This window comes from Pistacia vera, unplaced genomic scaffold, assembly GCF_008641045.1.
Source record: "Pistacia vera cultivar Batoury unplaced genomic scaffold, PisVer_v2 Contig483, whole genome shotgun sequence".
Taxonomy (NCBI): domain Eukaryota; kingdom Viridiplantae; phylum Streptophyta; class Magnoliopsida; order Sapindales; family Anacardiaceae; genus Pistacia; species Pistacia vera.
In genome coordinates, this window is record NW_022196316.1 from 374,048 (window position 1) to 401,123 (window position 27,076).

General features: G+C 35.2%; 1 protein-coding gene, 1 long non-coding RNA gene and 1 pseudogene across 3 annotated transcripts; 2 read left to right on the plus strand and 1 right to left on the minus strand.

Moving 5' to 3' along the window:
* On the minus strand, positions 1-4,858 carry LOC116146794 (short integuments 2, mitochondrial). 2 transcript variants are annotated; one of them, XM_031432238.1, is made up of 9 exons: positions 4,682-4,858; positions 3,871-4,083; positions 3,681-3,785; positions 3,258-3,335; positions 2,818-2,959; positions 2,605-2,675; positions 1,888-1,984; positions 1,286-1,500; positions 1-416 (listed from the first exon to the last, which is right to left on the minus strand). In XM_031432238.1, exons 2-9 carry the CDS (start codon positions 4,033-4,035, stop codon positions 165-167), a joined length of 1,125 nt encoding a protein of 374 aa, XP_031288098.1. In that variant the 5' UTR covers positions 4,036-4,083; positions 4,682-4,858; the 3' UTR covers positions 1-164. The 2 variants fall into 2 exon arrangements, with proteins under 2 accessions (XP_031288098.1, XP_031288099.1); XM_031432239.1 differs by lacking the exon at positions 3,681-3,785.
* Positions 4,859-16,968: 12,110 nt separating this feature from the next.
* Positions 16,969-18,069, plus strand: LOC116146876 (annotated as a pseudogene).
* Positions 18,070-25,092: 7,023 nt separating this feature from the next.
* LOC116146731 lies at positions 25,093-26,105 on the plus strand. The gene is made up of 3 exons (XR_004130563.1): positions 25,093-25,313; positions 25,394-25,429; positions 25,687-26,105. It is a non-coding gene; the product is annotated as an uncharacterized LOC116146731 (long non-coding RNA).
* The last annotated feature ends 971 nt before the right edge of the window (positions 26,106-27,076 follow it).

Consider the following 27,076-nt stretch of genomic DNA (forward strand, 5'->3'; position numbering starts at 1 on the left):
AACTAACCAAATACATTTTTCTAAAGATTCCCAGTAATCTTCAAGGTAATATAAGATTTTAATAATCTAACATTCCCTATAATCTAACATTCCCTGAACGAAACACACCCTAAGAACATTCGACTGAAAGAGGAAGGGGGCTATGTTAACTTCCTGGAAGGATATCACAAGCTAGAGTTAGAATCAGGAACATCATCGAGAATGAAAGGACCTAGTTTACCAGTCCTAAATAAAGTAAGGAACTTTTTTGATACCATCAACCGAGCTTCAGATGCTTTATGAGGTATCTTCAAGGCCTTCTGTAGTACTTCGAACTGCTGTTCTATGAGACTCTCCAAGTCATTCTCATCTTCTACATTACCTTTGAATTCATTCAGAGTTTCATATAATGACCGCCGGACTTCTGTTACAAGATCCTGTAAATGAACAAGTAGAACACTAAAATTTAGAAATGAGACAATATCTGAAGATAACTAAAAGTTGGCAAGAGTGATATGCAGAAGAACAAGCATTATTCTTGAAAAGCAATTCTGATTAGCCATTCGTACAAATATTAATGGATGAATCTCTTCATGGTAAATTAAACATCTTTCTAACAGTTAGAAAGAAGTTAATGAGCAATATATATAATTGACATATTTAGTCTCCATATATCATAAATAATTAACAATAATTTTAATTAATCCTTTGATTTTATTACCACAGACTAATATCTGGATATAGCACGCATTTCTTTTTCTTTGAATTCTATAAAACTAAAGAAAAATTTTCCCATACAATTTAAGAATTTTCTGTAAAAGAAACTCTAACATTTCTGTAAGACCAATTATACTAAGCCCAGAGTCAGAGAAATAAAACGCCACTTCAAGATTGAGCTTAATTATGCAAATAAAATGGGAGTATTGGGTACAAATTGCAGATCAACCATCAAGGTAATGTATAAAGAATGTGGAAGTGAACAACTAAAATTATACAGAAACAAATTTTCATGAAATTAGATTTATAATTGACAAATTTACTCATAAGAAAATTATAGAAGAATACACAAAATTAGAGCATCCAATATGGAAAACCAACACGGATGAAAATTCCACACTTGCTCTGGTTAGAACCTAAAATAACTATTTTGATAGTAACAAACTAACTAAATATGTACTAGCAAACAAAAGAGCTTTTTAGGACGGAATGATGTAATTCTAAGTGATCATAAGAAGTTACAATTCTATGTAAGAAGTTCTTGAATAGTCTATGCCATCCACATTTTAGAGGGAGAGACCTTCATTACCTCAATGTAGAGCACATCTGAAATGTCAGGTGGTTTTCTCCTCTTTTGACGAAGGTCTTTAAGATTATACTCATGTTTGCCATCAGATTCGTTTTGAGACACTTCAGTTCTATTACTCAAGTGGCTCCAATGAAGGGGGGTGCCTCGAATATTTAATATTGCCAGTAAGTATTGAGTGATGCGCTCTTCACCTACCACCGAATCTTTAACGGACCCTATATATGCATTATGAAAAAACCTTGGTAAATAACGAGATCCTAATTGGCCGATCCTATAAACCATTAAAAGAATCCTGATAATATAAACCTCAATTTACATCAGTACAAACATATGGCTGAGTCAGTTTGCAGAAATTGCTTCCCAAATACCTTTCTCTAATAACAAAAGATTTAGATAAATTCTGTAGTATTTAATTCATTGCTGCAATGTAGTGCATCATGGTCAGAATCATCCTAACTTAATCTTACCAACATATAATTGTTGATAAATATAAAAGCATGTTCAGATGTTCATAAACAACATACCACAAGTGAATGAAACAATATTTAGAGGATAAAATACAGGAATTAGAACTAGAATGTAATTCTGAAAGAGGGTTCAACCTGCAAGAGCTAGCTTTAACCCTGTTTCAATATCTGGGATACTTGGAACTAACACACCTGGCGTGTCTAAAACATATATGCTAGGCCGATGGGCAATCTGTATTAAATAAGGGGGAAAAAACAGTCAACATCCAAATTTTATGAAGGGGAAGGGTTTTCATTAGGCAAAATGATAACAAGAAAAAGGCAAACCACAGAGACTAGGGAAAATGAATAGGAAAAGTTCATATTTTTTAATTTGAAAAACAAAAGAAGCTCTCTAAGAACTTGACAAATTGATACTGAAATTTTAAAGCAGCATCAGAAATAGCCATATTAATAGGTGACCAAAGGAAAAATATCTAAATAAAGGTTTAGGCAAATGATTTTTCTTCACATACTTTCATGTTAAAGCCAAAAAGAAAAGAGCCAAAGCTATGTTGCTCCCCTTTTTCTGTCAAAAAATAAAAATAAAAACGATTGCTAAGTTCACATCTTTAACTCCAAATTCTAGCAACTAAGAAAAATAGATATATAAATAAAAGCTAAAGAAGAAGACCATAGACATGACAACACGAAAGGCAAAGCCAGGCCACTGTTACCCTTTACCAATGTTATAGACAATATCATTATCTTCATCTTACAAGACTATAGAGAATTTGTGGAATATGTGTGCACGTAATCATGGGGAGAGAAAGAGAAGAAGAAGAAGAAGGGAGCTCCAGAAAAAAAAAGGACCTTGAATCCTGCAATATCTTGAGTGACACCAGGCAATGGACCTACTGTGGCTCTCTTTGTCTTCTCTTGCACTATGTAGAAGATTCAAAAATGTTATTGCTTAATAAGCATGAATTTGAGACAAAATAAACTGAAAACTTAATTGCACCAAATTTTGAGCTACATTTTAGTCAACAAAATACTGTGTAGACACCTAACATAGTTACATCTTACCAGGAAAGCGAGACAAAGCAATTCGATGGACTGAATTGATTAAAGCAGATTTCCCAACATTAGGAACACCCACCACCATAACAAGGAGTGTAGGTTCCCTTGCAATCACTTCCTTCAGTTTTAACTCCACAAGATCAAGAAGCTTCAGCAAATGAACCAGGAAGAAATATTATCAACAAGAATGCAAGTGAAAAGAGTAAATAAAATAAATCATCAATAAATTTCAACCATATATCAAGAGTCAATCAAATATAGGAAAACAACTTCATATTCCAAAAACAAAAAGACAGCTTCCAGTGTTCTGCATTTGTATACATATCAACATTTGAAGACTACATATAGTAGCATAAACCATGGTAAACAAAACCTATAGTTAACCAGTAAGACAATATGGTCTGAATTGTGTAAGGCATAGAACCTTACTGAACACATAAGCTAACCTTTTTAACAGAACTCCTACTATGAGCGTTAATTGCAATGCAATCTTGCTTGCACAAATCAAAATAGCGTACCCATTTCTGCAACAATTAAACAAATAAACATTAAATTATATTAAAATAAAATTCATGGTAAAATACCCATAACATTGAACCAGTGAAAATGAAAATATAATATAACATAAACTCCATTCATCTCCCTAAGGATTGAGCCTTTTTACTGATGGACAACTTCAATTAGAAAACAAAAATAAAGATAAATGGAGATCGTAAAAAGGATTTTCACAAATTTCAGACAAGGTTTCTGAAGAATTTCCCAACTAATGGGATCTACCTGCATTTGAAACTAATGACAATTTCCTTCGAAGATAAAATAAAATAACTCTCAGATTTTGCATCATGCAGAAGAAGAAGCAAAAAGTTTACATTCAAAATATTGGGATTGGCTAAGTCTTTCTTGTTGAGAGCAATGACACGGCGTTTGGCAGAGAGCTGAGGCTGTAAATCTGGGTGGGCCGAAGACAAAGGAATCTGCTTACGCCAAAAAGGAATGTTATAAAAAAAGAGACAAATAAAAACATAAGCAAAAGTAGAGGTGAGAGCTTGTGCACTGGACCCGAGCATCGCGGACTTCAATGACGAGGTCGGAGACTTTGAGACGGTTTTTAATGGCTCGAGTAGCGGCAGCCATGTGGCCTGGGAACCAGTTGATGATTCCACCATCTTTAGCGAACCCCATTTCTCCCAATGCTTTCTTTACTATTATTTTCTTCACCCCCATCACTTCAATTCAAACTTTAGAGACCAAAAATGTCAGGTGTTGTAATGGCTGCAAAAGGGTTTAACACAAGCAAAACATTATTCTAAAATGAAGTGTAATCCGACACCTTTAATGAGCTGAAAAATAAAACGCTCAACCAAAGTATAACCCACATAATGGTCGGCCAATTTTTAGAAATAAACCAATGAACGGACTTTGAACACAATCCATAGTAACGTATAGAGATTAGCAAACAAAAAAGGGTGCTTGGGAAACGATGATCCCACCCAAACCAAACACCATTCACTTTTAAGCACACACAGCGGAGTCCAACAGACCCAGTCCGCTCAAATTCACAAATGACAGATAAGTAAAAAGAATCTAACCAACGATTCCTTAGAGCAATTTTTCTTTTTATCTCCCATTAATATTAATACCGAACAAAAGGCAAAGAATTAGCTGAGACATAAATTTCAAATAAATAAATAGTGTACTGATCAAGCAATTCATCGAACACTTGGTGAACAACAATAAAAACTTATACAAATTCAAACATTCGGTACCCACAAAAGCCAATAACACATTACAGAGTAAACCCACTTACAAATGAAGTAAACAAAAATGATGTAAAGTTTTAAACAAAGAATAAAAAAGAAGAAATTCATACCGAAAAGTTCAATGTTGCTTCGCGAGAGAGATGGAAGTAGACAATGGAGAGGAAAGATAGGTTGGTAATCGCAAGATACTGAGAGATAAAAGATTAAAATCTGAACTTTGTTTTTACTATTTACAGAGTTAGCTTTGTTGTGTTTCGATATGAGATGCAAAGACCCCCTCTAAGACTCCCGACAAAGCTACGGGCACCGAAATAGTTGCACTGAAATTGTGTATTGATCTACGTGTAATATGCCTCTGAATTTTTTTATAATTTTTTTCTAGTGAACGGTCATCTATCAAATTTGGATGGTCATTCACTCACATGGACGCCCGTCCATATTATATGGACGGGTGTCCATATACAAGAGATGGACGTCCCCATTTAAAGGATGCCCGTCCCTGATTAAAATACAATTAAAAAATTTGTTAAATATTAGGGACGACTGTCCATTAATTTTGGACGGGCGTCCATTATTCACCCAAATATGGAAAAAAAAAAAAATCTTTGGGGACGCCTGTCCACCAATTGTGGACGGCCGTCCCTTACTTTTGACGCCTGTCCACGATTTTGCTTTTACAAATAAAAAAAACTTTTTGGACGGTCGTCCCAAAATTATGGACGATCGTCCTTTCACTGTGGACGGGCGTCCGTAAGTAATGGACGCTCGTCCATTATTTGGCTTTTACAAATCTAAATAAGAATGATGGATGCCCGTCCACAAATTGTGGACGGCCATCCATTTATTGCGGATGGGTGTCCGTAACTAATGGACGCCCGTCCAAAAGTAATTCTTAAAAAAAAAAAATTTTAACACTGGACGGCCGTCCCTAAATGGTAAAAAAACATTTAATTTTTTTTAATAAATTTTTTTTGTTTACATTAGCTACTCTAATACGCTTCTCCAACAACAAGCGCTAAAATTCTTCGAGCGAAAGAAAACCAGCGCCAAAATTCGTCGTCCCCTTCTACTTTATCGTTGCCGTCTATTCTTCGCCTTAGTGTTGCGTCTGCATTCCTCAGCCATTTCTTCCTGCAACAAACGTTTTTTCCTCATTTTCCAGCTACTGTGTGAAGAACGAAAGCTATAAACTTTTCATCAAACCATAGCCATTTTTTATAGTGGAAAGAGAGATCCATTTTTTACAGTGGAAAGGGAGATTAGAAAGATTTGTCCAGGTTAATAATCGATTTTTATATAATTTATGCATTTATTTAGTTTTTTACAGTGGAAATTTTTATATAACTTATCCATTTATTTTGTTTTGTATTATATTTTGGATTGAATCTATGTTACAATAGAAAAAAACCGATAGAGAAAATTTCTTGGTGATTGTTATGAATCAGATTTCGTGAACGTGAACACTAGTATTGAATTTGCATTAAATTATAGAATATGGAAGAGTCCAGTTTGGCTTAGAATATGGAAGAGTCCAGTTTGGCTCAGAATATGGAAGAGTCCAGTTTGGCTCAGAATATGGAAGAGTCCAGTTTGCCTCAGAATATGGAAGAGTCCAGTTTGCCTCATTTCAATGATGTTAAGGTAAATTGTGCTCGAAATGTACTTTTTCGTTAACATGATTTTAAATTTATTGTATCGTATTGTTTATTTTGATGTGTTGTATTAGTACATTCTAATTTTATGTATTATAAAACTATTAAATCAGGAAAATGAACGTGATGAATTAGAAGTTATGAGATGTGCAGAGGAAGAAGTAGAGCCTCATATTGGAATGGTGTTTGATTCAGTTGATAGTCTGGTGAAGTATTACAAATGGTATGGTAACAAAATAGGATTTGAAGCAATGATACGTACGTCAAAGAAAGGCGAAGATGGAGAGATGAGATATGTGACAGTGGCATGTTCTTGTTCTGGAAAGGAGAGATGTAAGTCCAGAAATACCTTGAAAAAATAACCTGTTGCCAAAACAGATTGTAAGAGTCGGATTAGTGCAGCTTTGAATGGTGAATGCAAATGGGAAATTAAATCAGTTGTACTTGAACATAACCATGATCTTACAAGTCCGACAAAAAGAAGATATTTCAAGGTTAACCGAACGATACAACCTTATGTGAAAAGGCGACTTGAAGTTAATGATGTGGCTGGGATTAGACCGTGTAAGAATTTTAAGTCATGTTCAGTTGAGGCGGGAGGTGTAGAGAATTTGACGTTTCTAGAAAAAGATTGTAGGAACTACATTGAAAAAGTGAGAAAGTTACGACTTGGAGTTGGAGATGCTTCCGCAGTACTTGAGTATTTTAGGAAAATGCAAAAGGAGAATTCAAATTTCTGGTACATGATTGATGTAGATGAAGAGAGTCGATTACAGAATGTGTTATGGGTTGATGCTAGATGTAGGGGTGCATATAAAGAATTCGGTGATGTTATCACCTTCGACACAACGTATCTGACGAACAAGTATGACATGCCATTTGCTGCTTTTGTGGGGGTTGATCATCATGGACATTCAACGTTGTTAGGTTGTGGGTTAATTTCTCATGAGGACACTGAGACATTTGTATGGCTATTTCGTTCTTGGCTTGAATGCATGGATGTCGCTCCTAATGGAATAATCACTGATCAAGATAAGGCCATGCAAAATGCAATTGAGATTGTTTTCCCTGGTACAAGACATAGGTGGTGTTTGTGGCATATAATGAAGAAACTGCCTGAAAAGTTAAGGGGGTATAAGGAATATGAAACTATCAAGTTTAAGTTGCAAAATGTTGTGTATGATTCCTTTACGCGTGAAGAGTTCGAAGAGCGGTGGAACCAATTTGTTGATGTGCACAATCTTCATGATAATGTATGGTTATGTGGATTGTACAAAGAAAGAGTACGATGGGTGCCTGCATTTCTTAAAGATATTTTATGGGCAGGTATGTCTACTACCCAACGTAGTGAAAGTATGCATGCATTTTTTTATGGGTATGTCAATTCCAAAACCACTTTGAAACAATTTGTGGAACAATATGATAATGCATTGCGAGCTAAAGTGGAAAAAGAAAGGGAGGCTGATTTTAGATCTTTCAAATCTTGGATACCATGCATAACTAATTACCCCATTGAGAAACAATTTCAAATTGCATACACAACTGCAAAGTTTAAAGAGCTTTAAGATGAGATTGCGGGGAAGATTTATTGTGAGTTATCTTTTCTAAAAAAATGTGATTCATGCGAGGAGTTTCAAGTTTGGGAAGATGTTTGGTTTGGAGATAATAGTCGCCGTGTTCCTCATGCAGTATACTTTGAAGAAAGTTCATGTGATATTCGTTGTACTTGTCAGTTGTTTGAGTTCAGGGGGATTTTATGCAGACATGTCATTATGGTGTTGATTCATAAAGGGTTTCACACGTTCCAGAAAAGTACATTTTACGACGTTGCAGGAAAAATGTGAACAGATGTCATACGAAAATTAAGGTCAGTTATAATAGGTGGAGCACCAACATTGAAGGATAACGTTTTGATAAGTTGTCTAATTTAATGCTGACAATAGCGGATCTGGCATCAAACAATGAGGAAGATTATAATATGATGATGGAGTTTATGATTGACATGAGGAAACAGTTGGAGCAAAAGGAAAGTGAGGGAGGGCTTGGTACAACAGTGAACATCTCTTCCAGAACCGGTTTGACTAGTCAAGATGGGGACAATCCCCCTAAAGAGGGGAATACCCTAATCATTAGTCCACAGACAGCTTGTAGCAAAGGTCGTCCTCCATGTAGAAGAAAGCAGTAGAAGATTGAAGAAATTATACGTTGGGTTAAAAAGAAAAAATTACAAAAACAAAGAATGGGTATGACTTATACATTATTTCAGTATTTTTATGAAACATTATTTACTTATTTGAAGTTTAGAATAATTTCAACTTGATTATTAATGTGTTATGATACTTTTTAGGAAAAGGATCATCGGTGATACTTTTTAGGAAAAGGATCATCGGTACAGCGACAAAAGGAACAATTTCTTTTATATACTTCCGTGGCCGATGCAGAAACTCAAGTGTTGTCAAACGATGTTGTTACTACATAGGTATGTGTTATGTATCTTGTATAATTGTAATTGCCTTAAGTTTTCTATAACGTGTGCTAAATTGTGGTTATTAAACAATGACAGATGTCCACTGCTCCGGTTCCAAATCTCGCAGGACAAAGTAATTTCTATACTAGACAGGAGTTTGTAAATGATGAACATGTCTCGTTAGGAGATGTTTGATATTTTTGCCAGGTTGGAGCATATAGAATTGTATTTGGTAGAAATTTTTCATGCTTTGGTTAATTTCTACCGAATGCAGTTGAGTTGTATGCGTATACAGTTGTTTTATTTTTTGTATTTTCGTCATTGATTGTGTAGGATAGTGAATTCATGATAATGACGTTAATGTAACTTATTATGAGTGTTTTCAGTATATACTATCGTCACATTGTAGACTCCGGTTGTACATGGCATTTTGGATATGCATTTCTTTTGAGATTTGAATTTTTATGCCTTTGGGTATGTCTAGTATTACATATACATTGAAAAGAGTTGTTGACATATGTATAAACAAAGACAAATCTATTTATAAACAAAAGATAGATTTATTTATAAACAAACTACAATCTTTATTAACAACATCCGCTCAAATCAATCTATTTATAAACAAAAGGGAAAAATTCTTCATCATGGTGCAGGGGGTGGAGGTTGACTGGAGGATGAGGAGGCTGTTGAGAGGTTCTTCATCATGCTGAAAATCTCTGTCATGCGGTCTCCAATGATGTCAACTGTTTCGTCAATTCTTGATGTAAACATGTTGAAATCACTTTGCAATTGATCATGTTGTTCTTGCATTTGCCTCTCAATACGTGAAAAACGCTCCTTTTGAAACTTTTCCGTCCACTCAAATCTGCTTTCTATTCCCTGTAAAGTATGAGAAGCCATATCTTCTACATTCTCAGATGGTCCAGTTTCAGTACTCGTTCTTCTTTTTTTGCGCACATAGACTTGTCCTTCAGTAACCCCTTCTGGAATACTGACACCTTCCTAAACCGTTGCATCTCTCTCCATTTCATCCCTAATCAGATACCATTGTCCTACCACATTCTTTTTAATCAAACCCATTCTATTCAATGTCACATCCCCCAACACATTAGTCGTAGAAAACGTAATCTTATTTGTTGCATCATCAGGGGTGATCTCAATATTCAACTTCTCACATATTAACGTAACCAGCATCCCCCAATATATTTCTCCTTTTTCTGCGGTGATCTCTCCCAACTTCTTAATCAATAACTTCGCTGAATTAACTTGCCTCCCTACTAACTGCTGCTTCCATGAACAATAAATCCTTAACCGTCACATTTCCATTTGTCTCTTTCCTACCATTAAATATGAAAGTCAAGTATCTGTGAAATATTCTCATAGCAGGATTCTATAACTTTGTAGATTTATACCTATGTGGATGGTAAGTCCCTATTCCGAAAACATCAATCCAAGCTTGTTTGGAATCCCAGTTTCTAGGTACGTTTTCCAAACCTTCATAATCAAATCCTATCCAGGTTGCTAAATCTTGTGGTGTAACTACAAAGTTCTGATTCTTTAATTTAAAGAACATTTTATACGCCTGAAACTCATCACTGTCTGTCTCTGCAACTTCCAAACTACCAAAAAACTCATATATCAAATGCTTATATCCATCATATCTCATACTAACCAAATGGTCCCATTTCAAATGATTAATCCAACCATTGATTTCATCACCTAAACCTAAAGTTGTTAGAAGTCCTAAATCCAAACTTCTTCCAAGGCAAATATCTCTTTTCGATACATTCTCGTATTGTTTTTTATGTCGCAAGTCTCAAAATTGAATTGCAGATGAGGATGTGCCTTCCTGATGAATGGTTGTTTTTTTTTTCCCCTCACCATTTTCTGCTTTCTTCTAAAACCTGTATACATAAAAAAATCGTCGTCATCATAATCTGCCAAAGACACAGAGCCAATTACTCTTAACATATACATTTTGAGCTCATCATCAATTTCTACATGGCACTGTAAAATCTGGTAATGTTAACAAATGTCCAAAATTAAATCAGAAACTAATGAGCTAATCATCAAGCAAAAAACAGAATACCCAACTAATTTCTCAAACAATAAGAGAATGGTTCATTCTTCAGGCACTTGTTTTGCATTTAGACTACATTTGTTTTCATATTTGTAACAAACAAGCACAGCTTAATTAGAAAATGTAATTTCTCTTTCAATGCTCAGCAAAAATTCCAGAATTCTAGAATTCCACAACCAACACAAATAACAATTTCATATAAACACAATAACCAACATAGAACAATCAAACAAATACTCTTCAAATATGTATATCAATATTGGTAGTAATTCAGCCAATACACCAGCTTAACACAACCTGCAGAAGTTTAAAGCTAACAATTATCACTAAGCAAAACTGTCCACATCTCGTGTACACAGATGAAGGGCCCTTTGTATGTGCCCATGTTCAAACCCTTTCGTATTGTGTTTGCAACTGCTTTCGGTGTTGGTTTCTTTACAAATTCTCTTCGCTATGGAAGGTAAGTACCTTAATTAAACTTTGATTTCTTCGCTTTTAACATAATTCCTCGACCAAAACAGGGTATAACAATCATTTACAGTGTGATAGGAGCAGTTATAACCGGAATGGGGTATTATACTAAAATGTGGGGACAAGTTAGAGAAGGTGATGAATTATATAAACACTAAATACCCTGAAGATAATGATTCTAACAGACGGTGTATGGAAAAGTTCTTCTGGGACCTCAAATACACTTATAAATCTAAGATTCATTATCCATTTGTTTTGCAGTTTCTTAATGGCTGGGGCCTGGAGGTAGTTCATCAAGCTTTGTGAAGATACCGACAAAACAAAAATGTATTCTGTTTGATTAAAAAAGAGAGCAAACTGGTGTGCGCTGTAGATATTTGTAAATTGGGAAAACTGGGCGTGTTGTAGATTTTTGTATGTACATGTTTATAAGGCTGTGATGGGTGAGAGAAATTAATGAGAAGAACATTGTAATTTTTTTTTTTTTTAGTGCAAGGTCCTTCCATCGATTTGAATCTCATCATGAACAGATCTCATCATGAATCTCATCATGAACAGATCAATGAAGAACAAAACACAAATTCCAAAATTCCATAATTCCACAACCAATTTTCCTAAAATATGCCTAAAATCAATTTTCCTTTCATGGTAGTTCACACAAACCAGCACATAAAATAAACTACATTTCTCTTTATCAATGGCAGAATACTTCTATTCATCAATTACACAAACCAGTCCCACCAAATTGACTGGATTTTATTTCATCAACTCAACTCCATTCAACACATTCATCCAACCCAAAAAAAAAAAAAAAAAAAAATGAAAAAAAATTGAAAAGGGAAAGTGTTTAATTACCAAGACGAAGAACAGGAGTCTAGAAGAACAACAGCGCGAAGATGCAGTAACGTAGATGGAAGACGAAGAAGATGGTAATGGCCGGCTAGGTGTTTTAATTTTTGAAACTTCCCCAAAATTTTTAACCTAAAATGTGATTTTTTTATTTTGATTACAGTTGCGGACGGGCGTCCATAAGGGTGGGACGGCCGTCCTTTAGATAAGGGACGGGCATCCATCCCTTATGGACGGCTGTCCATAAAGAATGGATGGGCGTCCATTAATTATGGACGCCCGTCCACAATAAAGGGACGGCCGTCCACCATAAAGGGATGGCCGTCCTTTGTTTTATTTTTTTTTTAAAGCAAAAGAATGGACGGGCATCCATTACTTATGGACGCCCATCCACAATAAAAGGACGGCCGTCCACAATTTGTGGACGGCCATCCATCGTTTTTATTTAGATTTGTAAAAGCTAAATAATGGATGGGCGTCCATTACTTACAGACGCCTGTCCACAGTGAAAGGACGGCCGTCCATAATTTTGGGATGGCCGTCCAAAGAGTTTTTTTTATTTGTAAAAGCAAAATCATGGACGGGCATCCATTTCTTACGGACGCCCGTCCAAAAGTAAGGGACGGCCGTCCACAATTGGTCGATGGGCATCCCCAAAGATTTTTTTTTTTTTCCATATTTGGGTGAAGGAGGGAGTCCATTATTTGTGGGTGCCCATCCAAAATTAATGGATGGCCGTCCATAATGGATGGACAGCCGTCCCTAATGTTTAACAAATTTTTTAATTGTATTTTAATCAAGGACGGGCGTCCTTTAAATGGGGATGCCCGTCCCATGTGAGTGAACGACCGTCCAAATTAGATGGACGACCGTTGACTAGAAAAAAATTGTAAAAAAATTCAGAGGCGTGTTACACGTAAGCCGGTACACAATTTCGGTGCAACTATTTCGGTGTTCGTAGCTTTGTTGCTAAGACTCCTAAGGGCATGATTGGGGTGGGAATAAAATATAATGTAAATGTTTAAATCTAAGGGGCCATTTGGATCCGATTGATATTATATAACGAGGGTAATATATTTAAAATTGGGTAGATAACCATGTTTGGTAAAAAAAAAAATGTCAAACAGTGCCAAATTGGGGGTAAATCACCGGGAATAATATTACCTGGAGGGAGGGTTGTATTAAAATATTACTTCGGTAATCCAAATTTCTGTCCAATTTTGCCCCAAAACAGTGGATAATGTGGACGAAAATATCCTTGGCTTTGTTAATAATTACAAAACACCCAATTTGTAAAATGACAAAAACACCTCACCACCACAGTGCTAGATTCCGACCACCACCGCGGGAATCTGGTCGGAATCTGCCGTTACAACTCAAACTGGTCGAATCTGGCTGGTGATGTGTCGATCTGGCTTTTTTCGGCCAGATCTGGCCGTCAACGGCCGCAAAAGGCCAGATCTGACCGTTAGAGACAACTAAAGAGTTGGCCGTCGCCAGATCGGTGAATAAACAACCATTTTCGGTCGTTTTTAGGCCGTTGTAACAGATTCCGGCCACCACTCACGATGGTTGCCGGAATCTGACAACTATGGGTGGGTGGGGTTGTTTTTATTAGTTTTTAAACTTTTTTCTGGGGGTGTTTAATTAAGTTAATAAACTTAAGGGGTCTAAAAGTAATTAAAAAATAAAATAGTATTTCCCAAATAATTAAACAAACAAGTATTTTGGAATAGGATAGAGAATAGGGTTTGAAATAATAAAACAAACAAGCCCTTAATTATTTATATCTAGTAATCATCTAAAGAGCATTCTAGTAAAAGGGTATTTCAGGACATATGTTATTACTATCAACCAAACACATTAATTATTAATACATCCCAATTGAACCAAGTACAATAATAATTTAAACTCGGTAATCTACAATGTAATCTTTCTTTCCGATAATATTATTACTAAGATAAAAAAATATTATATGATTCAAACTCCCCCTAAATGTATTAAGTTGAATACTTTGTAGTTTGTAATAGAAAACTAATAATGTTTGTTTTGATTATAATTGAATTATACAATCAAATAAAAATTATACAAAATTTATGTAAAATAATTACTTTATTATTTGTTTTTTGTCTGACTGTATAACTCAATTATAAGTATTGTATTACTTTTTCCGTTAATTATTATAAGAATAATTTCTGAGCAATGCTATGCTTATAACTGAGTTATATAATTGAATCATACAAACAGAAAAAAACAAAAGATTGAGTAGTTATTTTACATAAATTTTGTGTAATTTTTGTCTTTTGTATGATTCAATTATAAGTAAAACATTATAATTAATTTCCTTCTCATGAGTCTATTCTTGTGATATGAACAACAATTTGGAAGTTTCATCTAAATCAAAGATGACACAAAAGTTGATATAATAAATAAAATAAATTTATCAATCATTATTTCCATGAAATTAATTTTGAAAGATGCTGAAAAAAATTATGAATTTAAGGTGTACGATAATTTATTTATTAGTATAAGAATAATAATGGAACTATGCTATGCTCCAATTAAAATAACTTTTAAATAATATATATGCTAATTATTGTGATAGTTGAATTTGAGATTAATAAATAAAAATAGAAAATCTTCATTGATTCCGGTTCAAATTAAGCTTAAATTGTATGCACATCTTCTTAGTTTGAAATTTGTTAGAAACACCATATGATATTCCGAAAAAATTTCATAACATATTTTTAAATGGTTATATATCTTCCTAAAGTTGAGTTTCTAGCTATTTCTCTATTTCAATTTTCAATTCTCAAACTTGAGTACTAAAATGAGGTAAATAAATATTAGCCGAAGTCACAACGTACATAAAAACATCATAATTCGATATAGTAATTGTTTTTTACTTTTTTAATAATGAAAATGTAGTCAGTATACTATTCTAATACACCTAATAAACTACCAAAAATTGAGTTGTGACCATCACAGGTGATCGAGTCCGAGTACCTTGGATTTTTTGAAAGAACCGGAATCGATTGGTTTTTGAAATATGGAATTGAAATTGGAACCGGTCAGTTTCGATTCCTAAATAGGAGGAATCGGAACCTGTGAACCGGTCTATGGTACCTAGGATAATTACTAGATAGTCCATATTAGTTTAAAAAATTACAAAAACACCTTTAAAAATTATCAATACACCCCATTTGTTTACAAAAACAAAAATACAAATATGATTGATTACTTTATTTCAAGTGACCAAGATACAAATATGAAACCTCCTAATTAATTATTCTCCATATCATACAAATTCATTTAAATTATTATATTGTTACTAAGATAATTAATTATATTATGGTATTATTAAAAGATGACAATTGGAATCTTGTAATTTGATGTCTCAAGGAGTTGATGCCACCTCTCTACGAATATTAGGCATCTCGACACTGTCATCTCTATTTGTAAACATTGTTCTTGTAAACATAGAAAATGAAGATATTAGGCAATATTTATCTTAAGTTGTATAATTATGGTTTTGTAATTTAGTGTATGTGAAAGAGAAATTAAATCACAATACATTAACTTGCACAACTTCTAATTAGATATTCATGTATAAAAAATGCAGTCCAAAACAAGAAAAATCACACACACATAATCATTAATATTCATTGCATCAATTTAAAACTACGTAAACTTATACACTTGATTTGATTTGTGGGTTAGTTAAAGTAGGTGCAAATTTTCTAATTAAAGAAATAAAAGGCATGTGACTCACCAATTAAGACCAATTATTGTATTTATATCATGAAATTATAAAGATTATAAGTACCTTATAATTTGGGTTAAGTTTAAACGAATCTAATGGTTTTGAATGGCCACAAAACTCTATTGAACGTTAACAAAACTTAAACAATTATAATAAAAATACGATTATGTCATTTGTCTTATCATAATTATAAAAATACAACCACTAAACCGCATACACACACAGTCACTAGCTTCATTGCATCAATCTAAAACCCTTGTGAATAAATCACTCAATTTGATTTGTGAGTTAAATAAGTAAGTCCAGATTTTCTAATTAAAGAAATAAAGGTATGTGGTCCACCAATTAAGAACAAGAACTGACATTATATCACGAATTTGGTTTAAGTTTAAATGTATTCAATGATTTTTAGATCTATTTTTTCGTCTCATCGTTTCCCTAATCACTCATCAATCCTTCAAAAGTCTTAATTTATTACTCATTCATTAACTCCTTACAAAGATTTATAACTTCTTCACTTTGTTATTTAGCCACAATTGATTCAAGACCATAAAACTTGCCAACATAGAATTGCTCTATATCCAATTTATATCTCGAATCCAACACAAGTGTTACAGTCAATACTACTCAATAGAGTTGCATTATCAATGTTGTTCCAAGTGTACAAATCACTGTAAAAATAAATTTGTTGTTAAATACTCACTACCCAAAAACACCTTAATCCATAATAATAAATAATAATTTGACATATAATTTGAATGTATTCTTAAAATTCAATGACCCAAAAAATGCAGTCCAAAACAAGAAATTAAATCACGCTTTTCCTAAACTTAGTCCAACCGTTTCTTTCTATTTTCAAGAAATCAAATCAATGTACAATATCTATATAATCTTTCTTGTTCTCTATTTGGACATCATGTAGGATACCAACAAAATACACGTAGGATTCAAGGTAGAATGTGTGATGTTGACAGATATTAATTATTACATTAATAATTACTGCATTGATATTCTAATAAAAAGATACATTGATTAATTTCTACATTGTAATTCAAAAATCTAATAAAAAGATAAAAAATTCGTCAAAAGGTGTTTAAACCATACATTCGCTTAAATTAAAACGCTCCCCGTCTCCGTTTCTTCTTTGTTACATATCTCAACCTCAGAAATGACTCCACGCAATTATCAGATCCTTCCATCTTCTTCTTCAAGTAAAAGGAATTGAAGATTATTTATTCACAAAGGTTAGTTAATCAACGCACGAAACGCTCACTAACGTCAAATTTTCAAAGCGTAATCTCACTGAATCACTTTCTACAGATATATAATTGGATTACTAATCCATTAATCCACACTCATCTCAATCTTAATTGCATTTTTGACGAATTTCTAGGGTTAGGGTTTTATACTTGCTGATTTAGACTCATTTATACGTTGATGTTTGAAATAGTTTGATTAAACGAGTTGTTTTTGGATGGAATTGTGATTTGAGCAGAACAAAATGGAGGACGAGAAGAAGAAGAAGAAGAGAAGCAAGAAGAACAAACAGACGAAGCAGGCGGAGGACATTGCGTGTGGTGCTAATGAGAAGAGGTGGAGGAAACGCAAAGAAGTTTTTCCATTCGGAAATTACAAGAATTACTACCGCTATCGTGCAACTACTTGCTCCTTCTCATTTTCTTTGTTTCGATTTTTAGAGTATGAGTTTGAGTGTGTGTTTCGTTAAGATTGGTGAGGGCTTAGATGAAGATCTGCGTCTTAAGGTTTTTTAAAAAGGAGTGGTTTCAATGCAAAAATGGTCTCGACATCGGTTGTAACAGCGGCATTATAACCATTCAAATTGGTATATATATTTTTTAAATATTTTTTATTTAAAACTTTGATTAATTTTTTGGAAGAGATAATTTTCTTTTTTCTTGTGCAGCAAAAAAGTTTCAGTGCCGGAGTATTCTTGGAATTGACATTGATTCCAGTAAGATTCTCATTATTCCAGAATTCTTTTGATTGATATGATCAGCATGTTAGGCCAAACGAGTATATGAATTGTAATGAACACATTTCACAAGACTCTTCAAAGCTGAGTTAGCCTCCAAATTCTTTAGATGATGTAGTGAAAAATTACACATAGTATTATTAGTGATAAATGCCCAGAATCTTGTCTCCATTATATTGATATTCTATGGCACAGTACACATCAAAGTAGTGTATTTTCTCTAGATGTGTGTTACAATAGAAATGCATTGGTATGTTTTGATATGCCTGCATTGTATTTTGGGTTACAAATCTTTGTTGGTTGAGTAGGGGTTCAGTAATGGCTCTTGCTTAGTGTAAACCAACAAAAGAGATGAGACAGCATGGAACTAATTTGAATTAGTGATATGTAAACATGTTCCTCAAGTCTTTCAGTTTATGAAGATGAAAACAGAAAACAGAAGGGGAGGAGCACCAAATGACTGCAGAAATGCCTCTAAGAATTGGAATGGTTACAAACTTCTGTTATGTCATATGCTTGATGCAAAATAAAGAAAGACTGTAACAAACACCAATCAGTTAATGATGAAAAAGCCATAAGCTTGATGCTAATAAAGTTAAGACTTTACGAGTGTCTTTTATCCGACTCATTTTTTTTTTTCCAGATCCGTCTTTGATTCGTGTTATAATTAAGAGAATGTGTACGATTAAGTTATTAGTTTGATAAGTAGAGCTTTAATTGATTGAAACTTTGTAGGGTTTGTGCAGAGGGGCTTAGTGTCAAAACTAAGTTTGCTTAGTGGGTTTGGGAGATTTCTTTATTATCCTATTAAACAAAAGTTGATATTTTTGGATGTGATGAAGAGGATGGAGCTGTTTTATTAATGGGATGCGAACTTGATGATTTATGGTTTAGTTCTTCTAAAGAAGAGGTTGGCTTTGTTGACTTACCCAATGGGTATTTTGGATGTGGTGAGTGGATGGAACTTTGTGATTAGTGGAAGGCTGATTTCTATGTTGGAAATTTAGTGAAGATTAGTAAGTAGTAACCCTCCTGATGATTTTATTGTTTAGTTCTTCTAAAGAAGAGGTTGGCTTTGTTGACTTACCCAATGGGTATTTTGGATGTGGTGAGTGGATGGAACTGTGTGATTAGTGAAAGGCTGATTTCTATGTTGGAAATTTAGTGAAGATTAGTAACCCTCGTGATGATTTTATTGTTTTGGGATATTGAATTGTTGAGTAATTGAATTGATGTGGATTGTTGGAAATGATTGTATGATTAAGTTGTCATATTTATCTCATTTATTCGATTATTATTATGACATGGACACATGAATTTATCTTTTGGAAGCTCACTGGATTAGATGTACTTTTGGCATGCAAGTGGGGAGTTTATACTTTAACCATCGATTTTATTGATTAGAGTTTTGATTGTCAAACTCGATTTCCTTGTATTGTTATCTGAATTTGCTTCTCTGATATGATTATTATCTTGATAATTTGATGCCATGGAAAAATCTAATCCTTTTTTTCCTTTTACATTATATTTAATAGATCAGCCATTGGCAACAGAATTGAAGTCAGATCCCATCACCAAAACAGTTAAGCGTGATGTGGTATGTCACAAATTATGTTTTATTCACCACAATGATTAGAGAACATATATTTACCATTCTTTGGAAATTTATGGTCCTGGCTATTAACCGCAAGCTAATGTTATGTGAATGTGATGGAACCTCTTGTCAAATTAATCCAAATCCAACCACAACACACAAAGAGCAAATAAAAAGAGAACACACAATCTGATATAAACTGAATTGATATCAATATAATGATTGAAATAACAATTCCAGAAAATAGCACCCAAACAGATAGATTCCTAGCAGTTCGAAGAGCTGGGGAGCCTCTCTTAATGACCTATGAAGAATTTACTTGATCCCTCTCTTAACACTCTCTTGCTATATATACTCATATACTTACCAAACTAACCTTATGCTAACAAACCTTATTCTATCCAGCCACTTGCATATTCTCGTAACTAACTCTTACTCACACCCATTACCCCTTACTGCCCCTTTTACGACCCCTCAACTTGTATACCATATTAATGGGTGGTGATCTATCAATATCCCCTCTAGAAGAGCCACCTTGTCCTCAAGGTGGAATTGAGGGAATTGGGTGTTGATGATGTCGTACGACTCCCATGTTGCTTTAAAAGAGGGCAGGTCCTTCCATTGAATGAAGACCTCCTTGGAGCCATTGAGTAGGGACTGCACCGAGAGAACTGATTGTGGTTGCACCTAGAGCTCCATATCTTCTGTGAGAAAAGTGGGAATTGGCTAAACTGGAATTGAGTTGTGTATGCCACTTTTGAGTTGGGACACATGGAACATTGGATGAATACGAGTTGTGGGAGGTAGATCCAGTTTGTAAGTTGCCTGGCCAATTCTTTGCACCACCGTAAAAGGCCCATAAAACCTAAGGCTGAGTTTCTCATTCAGTTTCCTGGCTAATGACTTGAACTTGTAGGTCTGAAGTTTGAGGTACATATAATCTCCTGGAGAGAAACTGATATCTCTGCGATGATGATCAGCCTGCTCCTTCATGCGCCCTTGAGCGACTTCCAAGTTATGTTTAAGCTCATTTAGGATGACATTTCTTGCAAGGATCTATTGGTTCACATCTTTTACTGAGGAAGGGTAATCGGTAAGCTTGAGGAGGAGATGAGGGTCTTTTCCATATAAGACTTTGAAGGGCGTCATTTTAGTGGAGCGGTGGTACGTTGTGTTGTACCAAAACTTTGCCCAAGAAAGCTAGTTTGGCCACTATTTAGGTTGCAGACTGCAGAAACATCTCAAATATGCCTTTAAGCATCGATTAACCACTTCGGTTTGACCATTCGTTTGTGAATGGTATGCTGAACTGAACTTGAGAAAGGTCCCCACTGCCTTGAAGATTTATAGCCAAAATTGGCTCATGAAAAGTCTATCGCAGTCCGAAACTATAGACTTGGGAAACCCATGAAGTTTAACAATTTCCTTCATGAATATCGTGGCTACCTCCTTGGCACCAAAAGGGTGAGATAAGAGGATGAAATGACCATATTTTGTGAGCCGATCAACCACAACTAGGATACTATCAAACCTCTTGTCTCTTGGTAAACCTCCTATGAAATCCATCGTCAAATCTTCAAAGACTTGAGTAGGTATAGGTAAAGGCTGTAAAAGCTTAGTCGGCTTGAGGGCTGAATGCTTATTGACTTGGCAAATGGTACAAGTTTTCACAAAATCTTGAATGTCTTGCCTGATCCCTTCCCAATAAGCAATGTTTGCCACCCTTTTGTACATCCTAAAGAACCCTGAATGACCTCCACCGGGGCTGGAGTGGAATTCTGCCAAGAGTTTCACGATGAATCTAGATCCTTTTGGTAAGACAATTATGTTTTTGTACAGTAGACACCCCTGACGAAGTTTGTAGTGTGACCTACTATTAGGGTCAATGAGTAGGCCTTAGATGATAGACTGCAGCTTGGGATCTTGTTGTGCTTCACTAGCTAAGTCTTCATACTTTGTAAACTGCACCACTGAAATGGTATTCAAATTTGGTCCCTCCACTCTCCTTGACAAGGCATCAACTACTTTGTTTGTATTTCTTGGCCAATAATGAATGTCGAAAGAGAACCCTATTAATTTGGACAGCCACTTTGTTGTTCAGGTGTTATAATTCGCTGGTTTGTTAGAAATTGTAGACTCCTTTGGTCAGTTTTGATGATAAATCTCTTGCCCAAGAGGGAAGGGCTCCACTTATGCATTACAAAGTCAATCGCCATCAATTCTCTTTCAAAAACTGATTTTTGTTTTGCTTGTGGTGAAAATGCTTTGCTTAGATAGGCTATGGGTCTCGATTGCTAGACCAGAACTGCTCCTATACCTTGGCCAGAAGCATTAGTTTGTACTTCAAAGGGAATCTCAAAATTCGGAACTGCCAATACCGGAACTGAAGTCATTGCTTCCTTGAGCCTATCAAAGGCCTTTTGTGCTTCCCCATTCCAGCTAAAAGAATCCTTTTTGAGCAACTCAGTAAATGGTTGTGCAATGCTGCCATACCCCTTGACAAATCTCCTATAATACCCTGTAAGTCCCAAAAATCCCCTTAAACCCTTCACACTGGTTGGACCAGGCCAATTAACCATTGCCTCAATCTTTTGTGGGTCTGCTTCTACTTTTTTAGCTGAAATTAAGTGGCCCAAATACTTAAGTCTCTTCTGTCTAAATAGGCACTTCTTGTTCATTACTAGTTCATTGTCTTGTAGAATCCTAAAGGCTTGTTTGAGGTGTATCACATGGGAATCTAGATCAGGATTGTAGATGAAAATATCATCAAAGAAGGCCAACTCAAATTTTCTCAGAATAAGCTTAAAAATAGTATTTATCAGGGCTTGAAAGGTTGAGGGTGCATTTGTCAGGCCAAAAGGCATGACTAGGAATCATAGTGGCCTTCATGAGTTCAGAAGGCGGTTTTGGGGATATCTTCCTCCTTTAATCGAATATGGTGGTATCCATATCGTAAATCAAACTATGAAAAAATAGTTGCCCCGACTAATTCATTTAACAGTTCTTCGATAATGGGCATGAGAAACTTATCAGGGATAGTTATCTCATTGAGTGTCCTGTAATCTACGCAAAATCTCCAACTCCCATCATTTTTCTTGACTAGCAACATTGGGCTGGCGAAAGGGTTGGAACTAGGCTGGATGATTCCTGCCACCAACATTTCTCCTACCATTTTCTCGATTTCGTTTTTTGGAAATAAGGATATCTATAAGGTCATATATTGGGTTGTCGGGCTCCATCTTAAAAGACTATGGCATGGTCATGTTGTCGTTTCGGGGGTAGTTTAGTGGGTTGTCAAACAAATGGGTATACCCTTTCGACACTGAGACTATCCTAGGGTCGATCGCTTCTCCTCTCTGTTCTAGAACATTTAAGTAGAACAAAACTCAACCAAATATCCTCCCCCTACAGTATACAGTGACCTTAACATGGCTTTAAGAGAGACCACCGTCTTAACTAGGGATGGATCTCCTTGTAGACTCACTCTTCTGCCCCCCACCTCAAACTTCATTGTAAAATTCTTCCAATTTGCACACACATCGCCTAAAGAACTTAACTAGGTTACCCCTAACACCAGGTCAGCACCACCCAAATTAAAAGGAAAACAATCTTAGGTAATCTTAACCCTTTGAACCTCTAGTTGTACTCCCTTACAAACACATTCTCCTCTCACCGTGACACCATTTCCCACCATCACTCCAAACATTTTTCCCTTTTCAATTTGCATTCCCAACTTTCGCACCAAGTCGTGTGAAATAAAGTTGTGGGATGCTCCATTGTCAACCAACACAATAACCCCTACCCCCTCAATCACCCCTTTTATTTTCAAAGTTTTGTCAGAGGTGATTCCAACAATAGAGTTCATAGATAAGGCTAAAGGATTACCTTCAATAGTGGTTTCCCTTTCGATGTCTAATGGGTTCTTCCTTCTTTGCATTGTCATCTTTCCATGCCAGCAAAATCTACAGAGTCTTGCTTTTACATCGGTGGTTAGGGCCAAACTTTTCATCACGTCTAAAACACAAACCCTTTTCCTTCTTATATTGAATGTCTGCCTCTGTTAGCCTCCAAAAATTGTCCCCTTTGAAACTAGAAGCTGCCTTCTCTGGTGGTTTTTCTCTCTTGTTAGTAAATCGATTTAACGATGAATACTCATGTTCTAGAGATTTAGTTGTGTTGGGCCACCAACCGGGTCATCCCACCTCTGGGCTTGCAAAAACTCGTGAATAAGTCTCATTTTTTACACTTTGGGCTTTAGTTAATTTGGGCCTGATCTTATCCAGCACCCAATTTTTCTCTTCAACTCGGTGGGCTTGCTCCATAACTTCACTTAAATCTGTGGGCTACATTAGGCGTAATTCAACTCTAATCTCTTGTTTTAGCCCATTGACAAAGATACCCATTAGCATCTCCTCCCCCAATTCTTTCAAGGAGGTTGTATGTGCTTCAAAATCTTCGCAATATTCCGTCATCGACATAGTTTGTCTCAATTCCACCAATTCCTCATAGGCTATCCCTTGAAAGGATGGTTTGAATCTGGCAATTAAGGTGGCTTTGAAATCCCTCCAATTCTGAATTGGTCTCCAAGACTCTAACCATTGGTACTAGTTTAAGGCTCTCCCCTCCATGCACATAGCGGCGGCCTCCACCATCTCCGCTTCTTCGTATCGGTTAATGGTGAAGTATCAATCAGGCTTGAAGGTCCACCCAAAAGGATCATCTCCGTTAAAAATTGGCAGCTCAAGTTTACGAATCCTCTTGTCCTCCTTCCCATTTATCACCATTGTGATCTCGTTCATGTCCCTTGTCACCATCAGAATTATGATTCTTTGAAGATGATGATGATTTCTCCTTCTCCTCGTATCCTTTTTCATCCCTTTCCTCCCTCATACATATCAATTCCCGCATCTCCACCAGAAACTCCTTAACACTACATAAATCTGTCTTCAACGTACTCACATCTTCCCTCATCGTTTTCATTTCCTTTTCAACATTATCCATTCTGTTCTCCATCTTGGATTTTACCATTCCCCAACCAAGCTCTGATACCAATTTGATGGAACCTCCTATCAAATTAATCCAAATCCAACCACAACACACAAAGAGCAAATAAAAAGAGAACACACAATTTGATATAAACTGAATTGATATTAATATAATGATTGAAATAACAATTCCAGAAAATAGCACCCAAACAGATAGATTCCTAATAGTTCGAGAAGCTGGGGAGCCTCCCTTAATGACCTATGAAGAATTTACTTGATCCCTCCCTTAATGACCTATGAAGAATTTACTTGATCCCTCCCTTAACACTCTCTAGCTATATATACTCATGTACTTACCAAACTAACCTTATGCTAACAAAACTTATTCTATCCAGCCACTTGCATATTCTCGTAACTAACTCTTACTCACACCCATTACCCCTTACTGCCCCTTTTACGACCCCTCAACTTGTAGACCATATTTACGGGTGGTGATCTATTAGAATGTCATTTCATTTGCAAGTGTATGGTTTTTTTTCATATATGAATATAAAAAAAATACAAACTTTTTCCCTGTAAGTGAATAAGTGATGCTGATTTTGGCAGAAGATAGTGCTTATTGCTATTGTTGCTTTATGTATATAAAAGTTCAACAACATAACAATTAGACATTCTGGGATATGTGAAGGCCGACTATATGTAGAGTCATTTACCAAATTAAGGACCATAATAATTAGACAATGTGATGAGTTAGAGCATAGCTTCTCAATCTCTATGGCAAGAAACCTTTCACATTTCCAAAAAGTCGAAGTGACTGATTGCAAGAACCTAAAAGAGATTTTTAGTGATGAAGAAATTGAAGAATCTACAGAACATGCTAATCAAAGGGTATGTTTTTACTATTTTTTTTTTCCAGGTATTTTAATACATTTATAAGTTTGTTTACAGAACAAGAGTTGTGTCTGCAGGTTGTGTTCCCAAAACTTTTAAGGTTGACTATGAAGGTATGTCATTCTTTGAAATTTATGTTTCCATCTATTGTGGTTGAACTCCCATCGTTGAATGCAATTCACATTAAGAGTTGTCAAAGTTTGAAGACATTCTTCCCCATGAAAGAATGTGAAGAAATGAACTTAGAGAATGACACTACAATTATACATCCTTTCTTTGATGAGAATGTATTTTTTTTTTTTTTTTTTTCAGAAGCTCATTTAATAGAATACATGGACATCTTATTCATCTTCTGCTTCGTGTTATATAGGTTCATTGTCCAAGCTTGGAGAAGATGATACTCTCACACTTGGATAACATCCCGTAAATATGGCACAATAAACTGGAAGCAGATTCTTTTTGCAAACTCAAGGTTTTGAGAGTTGAATTTGTGAAAAATTACCCAGTTTTGTTTGTCCTGACACACTCAGAAGATTACCAAAGAATCCACAAAGACTTCACACCTTTCAAAATCAAGAAATTGTAAGGGTTACAAAATGTTGGAGTATGAAAAACCTCTTTCCAGTCTCTATAGATGCAGGTCTCTGGAAACTTAGAAGAGATTGAGATAAACTCTTGTGGGTTGGAGGAAATTGTTGCCATGGAGAAAGTAGAAGCGCCTCCTAAGTTTGAGTTTCCTCAACTAAATTTCTTGCAACTTGTGGATTTACCAGAACTCAAAAGTTTGTACCTAGGGTGGCATACAACAGAGTTGCCATTGCTAAAAAGCTTGGTGGTTTATCATTGTCATAAGCTTCTTAGCCAATCCGAAAACCAAACTCAACATATTATGTTATATTCTAATTCATAAATACCGAAAACATAACTTTTATTTATAAAATAGGATAAAATTAATATTACTTCTTTTGAAAATAATATTTCTTTACACCAACAATAAATATATACTATTTATTTCATATATGATATTTTTTTTATTGATTTCCTTAATTATCAATTCAATGTAAAATAAACTTTAATATAGAAAATATATATTTAAAACACAAAAAAAAAAAAAAACAATAATAATATAAAAATATATAATAAATATACCTGCACAACGCATGGGTATTTCATCTAGTTCAAAGACAACAGGAAATAGAATACGAAAATACAGTGAAATCTCTCTCTCACAAATTCACAATCATTACGCCAAGAAATCTAGCCAAGAAATCAAAAACTGAAAAAGAAATATAAAGCAAAAAGAATTCGTGGCATACCTGTTGAAGTGCAAAGTAAAGTCTCGATAGAATTAGGGAGGAAGAACTGAGAATAAAACTATACGCCCAATAACAAAGAGGCATCGAAGATTCCACTAACGGGAGAGAATGGCATTGAGGTCTAAGAACGAGAGAGAATGGCACCGGAGATCGACGAACGACAAGTTGTAGTCGACAGAGGGAAGAGAGCTTTCTAAACTTTTTCCTCAAATCGTAAAATAACAAACCCTAAATTAGATTTCTTTTTTGATATGTACAATTACAAAACACCCTAGTTGCGACCGATAGTCGGCGTAACGGCGCACGACTACTCGAATCTGGTCATTCGTGAGTCAATATGGCCTTTTCTGGAATGACCAAATTTGCAAATGACCAGCCAGATTCGGCTAGTTGGTCACCATTCCGGTGATTGTAAGCAGCGATTAACGGTGGTGGCCAACGGTC